This window comes from Falco cherrug, chromosome 12 (assembly GCF_023634085.1).
Source record: "Falco cherrug isolate bFalChe1 chromosome 12, bFalChe1.pri, whole genome shotgun sequence".
NCBI classification, from domain to species: domain Eukaryota; kingdom Metazoa; phylum Chordata; class Aves; order Falconiformes; family Falconidae; genus Falco; species Falco cherrug.
Genome location: NC_073708.1, coordinates 13,977,438 through 13,984,857, shown reverse-complemented (window position 1 = coordinate 13,984,857; position 7,420 = coordinate 13,977,438). Strand labels below are relative to the sequence as shown.

Genomic DNA, 7,420 nt, shown 5'->3' with positions numbered 1-7,420 from the left:
ACCCTCAGTGCGAAGAGCTGTTCCCTTTCCGAATGCCACACAGAATCTGTCATTTTATATTTAGCAGAGGCTGTGAAATCGCACTTCAGCAATAACATATTTAATAGAAACATGATAAACTGGTAGCTACACAGGTGACAAGGTTTGATAGAAAACGCCGGTCTCCACATTGCATTGTATTTTATCAAGTGCTTTACCACAGGCAGAAGCCTTTGTCAAAACAGGCCCTGCGCAAAGAGCTTTCAAAACAAAATACCCAAACCAGATCACCACAAAGGTGCAACGTGTGGTTTTTTTGAACAGTTTCTCTGGACAGCATCATCCAGAAGTTTGCCAGGGAAAGCCGAAGGAGGAGGGACTTGCACGGAGCACAGAGACCAGGTAACCTGGGGGAAAGGAAGCGGTTCCCGGTGGGATTGTGTGGTGTGTAATGCGACTTGCCAGTTCCTCACGCGTGAACCCTGCGTTCGGGGAGCTCATCTCACAGAACTACTTCAAACGCTGAAAGAATTACAGGTTTTATAAAAACAGGCTTGCAGTAAGTCTCAAAAATAGCTGTCTAGGTGCCTGTCTGATATGGAAATCTGTAAAGCGTAACAACAGTTACGTACGTTGCCATATTTACCAGTTATCCCGAATTCCAAATCCATTGCGTTTGGCTGGAGTCCTGGTCGGCACCCGGAGGCGGGCAGCTGCCGTGAGCGGGAACGGTGCTGAGGGGGCGGCGCCGCGGGCAGGGACACCCCCCCGCCGGCGCCCGACCCGGGCCCGGGGCAAGCGGCCTGTCCGCGCGGTGGAAGAGGGAGCGGAGAGGTGCGTGGGCTGAGGCGGGCGCCACGGGCGGCGGCCCGGGCCGGCAGCAGCAAGGGGTGCGGCGAGCGGCCCCCGACGTGAGGTGACCGCCGGCGGGAGCGGCCTGAGGGGCCGCGGCGGTTCCCGCCCCGCGCGGGGCCGGGGCGGGGGGCGGCCCGGGGGCTGCCGGGGCCCTCGCATGCCCGCGCGGCCCCTCAGCGCGGCGCGGCCGCGGCGCTGCCCACCGTCCCCCGCCGCCGCGGCAGCTGCGGGCAGGGCGGGGCGGCGGCGGGGCCGGCGGCGGCGGCGGCGGGGCGCGGGGCGGCGGCGGGGCCCTCGCCGCGGGGCAGGACGGAGCGGGCGGCCCGGCGGAACTCCTCGCTGCGCCACGTGTAGAGCAGGGGGTTGAGGGCCGAGAGGGAGCAGAGCAGCAGCCAGCTGGCGGCCTGCAGCGCCGCCGGCGCCGGCCGCAGGAAGAAGCCCAGGAGGCTGACCCAGACCAGCGGCTGGGTGCCCAGCAGGAAGACGCAGCAGAGCAGCAGGACCGAGACGCTGCTGAGGCGGCGCTGGGCGCGGCGGGGCGGCGGCGGGGCGGCGGGGAAGGGCAGCTGGTGCAGGAGGTGGAAGTTGAGGACGCTGACCCGCTTGGCGCTGCCCCGCACCCTCCGCACGATGCCGAGGTAGCAGTGGAGCAGCAGCGCGGTCTGGCCCAGCACGGCCAGGGCGACGAGCAGGGCGGTGTAGCGGGAGCTGCCGTCCGTCTGCTGCGGGGGCGGCTGCTGGGCAGAGCCCGGGGCCCAGAGCCCGGGCAGCAGCGGGACCAGTAGCAGGGCCAGGGCCCAGGACAGCCCGATCATGCAGCCCGTGTGCCTCCGCTGGTAAAGGGCCTGGTACACGCTGGGCAGCTTGGTGATGAGCACATACCTGTTGAAGGCCACCAGCAGGTGAGAGGCCAGGGAGACGGTGAGGCCGAGGCCGAGGAGCCCCCCGCGGAGCAGCCGGTACTCCACCGAGCGCAGGGAGGAGGAGTTGGGGGGCAGCAGCCCCAGCACAGCCTCCTGGGGCATCCACAGGGCGCACACGCTGAGGTCTGCCGCACAGCCGTTCACAATGAAGGCATTGCTGGTGGTCTGCAGCTTCTTGAAGGAGAAGACTAAATAGATGACCATCACATTGGATAAAGTCCCTGAGATAGCCAAGACCGCATAGAGCAGTGACAGGAAGATGCGGGTCCCAGAGGAGTCCTCCCAGAGCAGCAGCAGGGGCGAGCTAGCACTCCAGGAAGAGGCGTTGGGCATCTCGCTGAATGCGGCTCAGTTTTGACTTCTCCCTGTAAATCCCATCCTTGTCCAAGTCAGAAGATCCTGCTGCAGGAGTCCCCCACCAAGCACAAGGGAGGATGTGCAGCTGAGGGACTCTAAGGCAGGTTTCAGTCATATGAGCTGCAAGGTCCAGAAAACGTAGTTTGCAGTGATGATCCCGTGTCCAAGGCAGGTAGGCAGCAAGAGATTCCCACAGACTGTAGCTAGCAAAGGTGGGTCCATAGGGAGCAGATGGCTGTTAGCAGACCAGAGCACGACTGAAGATTCTGTAGCTGTGAAAATGCCAAAAGCAGCAGCACCTTGCAATCAGCAGCAGAAGCGGCAGCAACTGATACAAAGCTTTGCAGTTTCTCCTGTGCCACAGTACGTACACTGTATATCATTCCAGGAAGATTCAGCCCTTCCACTCTTCATGAATTATTCAGCAGATTTTCAACTTGTTAAATCAAGAAGGGGAAAAAAAAAAAAAAACCCAAACCCTATCATGCTCCAGAAATACTGCAAGTACACAGTCTGACTCTTTTTCTCTTTGCCTTACCGGTTTCCAGGTTCTAACCCATTTACACAACTTTCATTTACAGCAAGCTTTCAAACCAGTATATCAGTCACTTCTGTCTGAAATACAATCCATTTACTGTAGAAACTCCTCTGCTAGATATTCACTCAAACTGATTTTTTTTCCCCTGATATTTTTGTTAAGAGTGCACTATGCTTCTGCAAGCTTAATTTTAGAACTGGTCTATAACAAGAATATACTTTCCAAATTAAATCTTTCAAACACAATACATACACAGATCCTTAGTAAGACAGTACTTATTATTTGAGGAAGCTGGTCCTCAGTCAAAATATTATTTCTTCATAAAACTCAGCCTGTCTTAGCCTGCAGGAAATCCTGCATTGCCAGCCTGCCAGAGGTGAACACTGGTGTCAGTAAGTACACAGATAAAACAAAATCAGTGTAGCATTTGAAACTGTCTCACACCAAAACTAATTCAGAGCACAAATTCCTGCAGAGCTGAATGACAGGTTCTTAGGTGGACTAAAAGCTGGTTGAAGAGTAGGGCGTAACAGTCCTTTCCCAGGTGGAGAAGAATTACCAGTGGGATTCTCCCAGGAACTCCACAGTGCTTTACCCAAACAGAGAGAAAATGTTAACTGTCCTTACCCTGGACAAGATTTCTTAAGAAATTGAGTCAAGTAATTTACATTTTTTCTCAAAAGCTTTCCACAAAAGGAATGATGATTAATTCTGCAGTGTGCTTAGGAAAAAAGCTGCTTTTACAGGGGGGTTATACATACACTACAGAAGTAAGCAATCCCAGCTCATAAGATACGATCTGTATATTGACCAAAGATAACTTTATAAGGTGGTTTAGGTATTGTTAAACTCACAAGGCTAACAATTGACAATACCAAAATAATAAATTAGGAGGTAACTGTAGTTACAACATATACATTCTTTAAGATAATGAATTTAATTTGTGTGGGTTAATCGATTATTTTGTTGCAACATCTTTTAGTTGACAGGCTCATATTTGCAATTGTCAGGACTATTGATCCAAAATGTGGATTTATTACAAACATGAACATGTTCTTTTTTAATTAATTAGATTGCTCATGTGCTTAAGGTTAAAGACATAGATGAGTGATTTACTTGATCAGGCCCTTAATTACCTTTTTTTTTTTTGCCTGCTGCACTTTACAGTGTAGCTCTAATCAAGTGTCAAACCTTTTGAGGCCTTTCATTGTTTAGCTGTCAGTAGAGAACAGTTATTACAGAAACTGAAATCCTCCTCTTTCTGCAATGCTGTAATTGAAAAATATTCTCTAAATCTGTAACAAGAGATATCTCCCTAACCAAAAAGCTTCAGAAAGGGTACTTTACAGAGATGATTAGGAGTTTCATAAGGCATTAGCCACAGAATCATAGGCCCGGTAGAAACCTCTAGATGTAATTATTCCATCCTTACATGTTTATAAAACCTTTTTTTTTTAAAAAAAAAAATCTCTCATATGATAGAGCTTGTTCACCCAGAACAAGAAGATATAGTCATATATAAAGTAACAGAAACAGTGAAGTTCAAGGATAAGCAAACAGAGGGTATGAAACAAATTTCAGGGTATTATCTTAAAAGCTACAATGTTCTGAAGACCTCCCTGACCTTTCACTGTCCCTAGATCTGTTGTTAAGAAGCTGATCATTACAGAATAACTGGCTATATTTATTATTCATTTCTAAGAACAAAAAATGTTTTACATTAGTGGCATTTATATATTTTGTATAAGAAGTCATAGAAGTCTAGAGAAAGGCTAAGGGGAAAGCTTGGGTCCCATATACTATAGAAATTAATTAGCTGTTCTTCCTTTATAGTTACTCTACACATCCAATCACCATCCATTAATTGTCTGAATGTAGTGGCAGCAGTCTTTTATTGTATTTTCAGATTAGACTGTCACTAGGATTTGGGCAACTTTTAAAGCATCCTCTCTTTTCCTGGCTTTGCCATTCCTTTAGGGTGGCTGTGTAACAGTTACATACTGTCCACAACATCTATTGCAGGTACAGGCTTATCTGACAGGAATATTAAGCACTGTGGGTAAATAATCATGCAACACAAAAAAATTGCTGAAAATCATTATCAGAGTTAATGTTAGAACCATTTGTGACTAGTTTTTAATTGAAGGATAAAAAGCTCAGTGAAAGCACGATCTTTTAGGTTCTTGTGGACAAAGACCCTGCTGTTAGTGAGACTTAAGAAACCTGTTGCACATGCAAAAGACAAGGTACATTACACCTGTACCAAGGGTTCTTGTCCAGGAAAAAAAATTACCTCAATTCAGACACAGCTTTTAAACGATGGTATTTTGAAATGTAACCTTTACATCATAATATCAACCCATTGATTAAATACTTGATGTTATATAGAGCAAATACAAGCATTTAGTGAGACAGATCAGTTAGATGCCTATCATACTAATGTCTTTTTGCAACACCATCATATAAATACATGTTTTAGAAAAGTGATTTTGAACAGCTACTCTTCAGTTAGAAATTAATCATACTATTTTCCGTCACAGATCTAAAGAAGAAAAGCCAAGAAACAAGGAAGCTGGCTGATACAGGCATTTTATTATCAATTAGCTGTATGTATATATATCTACATGTAAAAATTAAACAATATTTTATTAAGGAAAACTATTTATAACAAAGTACATGACAATTCTTTATAGGAGGTAGAATTACCTTACCATTAATCTATAATTCATATACAGTATATTGTATATATATGCACACAGATATGCTACTTCATGTGTGTATATGTTACATATACACAGTGTGAAAAAAGTACAGTATTGCATGTAACTTTTATTCAGTGATTTATACAGCTGCTCTCAGTATTGCTTATTAACACTTTCAGTACAACCTTCCATAGCAATCTGTGATCTGATCTTTTTTTTTTTTTTTGAAAAACGTGGCACTTCATCTTAACTTCAGTTGCAAAGGAAATGCAGGGTATTCGCAGATCTTCAGGAACAAAGATTGACAATTAACCTAAGTTTTATTTTCAAGTTTCTGTAGATAGCCGAAAAAACTCATAGGTAACAAATCTGTTTCAGTTTTGTGTTCTAAATTAGTGGCAAATCAAGTCCTCATAGCAACTTTTTTTTTTTGCTTACTATGCAGTTGTGGAGTTCTGAAAATTTTTTACACATGATCTCTAGTATTTCTCACTGTAACACCACTTCATTCTTGGAGTCTCATTCCTAATCGCACCCGATTAAACTGTATATTGAAGAGCATCCTTACTACTAACCAAAATATTCTATGATACAGGATGAATTAGCTATGTTTAGCAATAGTTTTCTAATTGTTTATGAAGCATCCAATTGATATGTAAAAATTTAATATAGTTCCAATATTTAGTGTGCTTCACTAATGAAACTGTACACATACAGCCAAATGTACATTAAAAGCATGTGAGTATGCAGCACTGCCAAATTCACTGCACATGCACATTCTTACCAATTTAAATCTGGACTGCCTTCGTTTATGCAGTATATATTGCATAGCAAAATTTAAGATTCTACATTGAAAATAAAAAGTTACAATATTCCTTTAAGACAAACTGAAAGAACGTGTTAATTGTACAATTGAATTATCAGGTAAGTATTACTTTCTCTTTGCAGCAGATGATGTAACTTACATCTCAACACATATTTTCCCTATATTTTTCTTTCACTGTGTTTCCTTATGAAACATTAGCAGCTGAAAGTAGAAAGCAGATTATATATCAAGCGCTTTCAGTTGATAGTGTAGTAACTAGTAGTCTCTCACTAGTTAAGACTTCCATTAAGTTACCAAAGACCATTTAGTGAAGAAGTAATTACATTAGGCTTTAAGCAATAATGATGGACCCATAAACCAAGAAAAAATATTGTTCATAAAAAAATTTCATCTTTGATAAACATGTACAAATTCTTTAAAATACTTTTTTTGTAGCAAAGTTGACATAATTAAAATAAATTCTAATTTTTACATAATTTTTATATATATCGCTTACCAAAATATTCTATTAATACATATTTTAACACTATACACAAGTTAATAAACATCTTAATGAAACTCATTAGAAATATATTCAAACTGTTTCAACATAAAAAATTTAAATCTGTATTTAACATGGGGTAATAATTTCCATAAATTTAACATCAGTGCATTGCAGTAGTCATCAACAAGAAATTTCTGCCTGTTAAGAAGCTGCCTTCTTGGTGTTTAGGTTTCAGTATGTCCTGGATTGGAGATTCCTTCTCTGAGCGAGCAGCTTCCTTCCTTAAGTTCTTCACCTTCATGAAGGACTTGAATTTTAAGAGCTCAACAGGTTTCACCAAAGCAGCAAGGCTTTAGAACTGAACATACTCAGACTGAAGGGACTGTGAGAGAAGAAAAACTGATTAAAACTCACTGGTAAGGTTATATTTGTACATAATATACATTTTGCATTTAAAGACAAGGAGTAGAGGAAGGACAGGAAGAAGAAAAATAGAGTTGGAGGAAGTTCTGAACCTCTGCTTAGGTAAAGATCAATAAAATAGAAGAAACTCAAAAACTGGATACAGTAAAGTCTATCAACTTTCCTGTATCTACACTTACTTTTTCAAACCAAATTCTAGAGACTCTTCAAGGAAGGGTTACAAGCCCTTTAAAACACTGCCTTAAAACAATACCTTAAAAATGCGTTGGGAAAACATGACTGCAGTTACTATAATTGAATTGTTTCCATTTATCCTGAATGAGAATCCAAGTG

The 7,420-nt window shown here is 43.3% G+C and overlaps 2 protein-coding genes across 5 annotated transcripts in view; both read right to left on the bottom strand.

The window, feature by feature from the left end:
- Window positions 1-783: 783 nt before the first annotated feature.
- GPR88 (G protein-coupled receptor 88) lies at window positions 784-4,950 on the bottom strand. Its single transcript, XM_055725322.1, has one exon. It carries the CDS (start codon window positions 2,088-2,090, stop codon window positions 1,008-1,010), a length of 1,083 nt encoding a protein of 360 aa, XP_055581297.1. The 5' UTR covers window positions 2,091-4,950; the 3' UTR covers window positions 784-1,007.
- A 275-nt stretch (window positions 4,951-5,225) lies between these two features.
- CDC14A (cell division cycle 14A) overlaps window positions 5,226-7,420 on the bottom strand; it is a 67,053-nt gene continuing 64,858 nt past the window's right edge. For all 4 annotated transcript variants that reach the window (XM_055724240.1, XM_055724238.1, XM_055724241.1 and 1 more), the window contains one exon: window positions 5,226-7,046. In XM_055724240.1, the coding sequence (XP_055580215.1) occupies window positions 7,033-7,046 (14 nt within the window). In that variant the 3' untranslated portion in view covers window positions 5,226-7,032. The remainder of the gene's footprint in view (window positions 7,047-7,420) is intronic.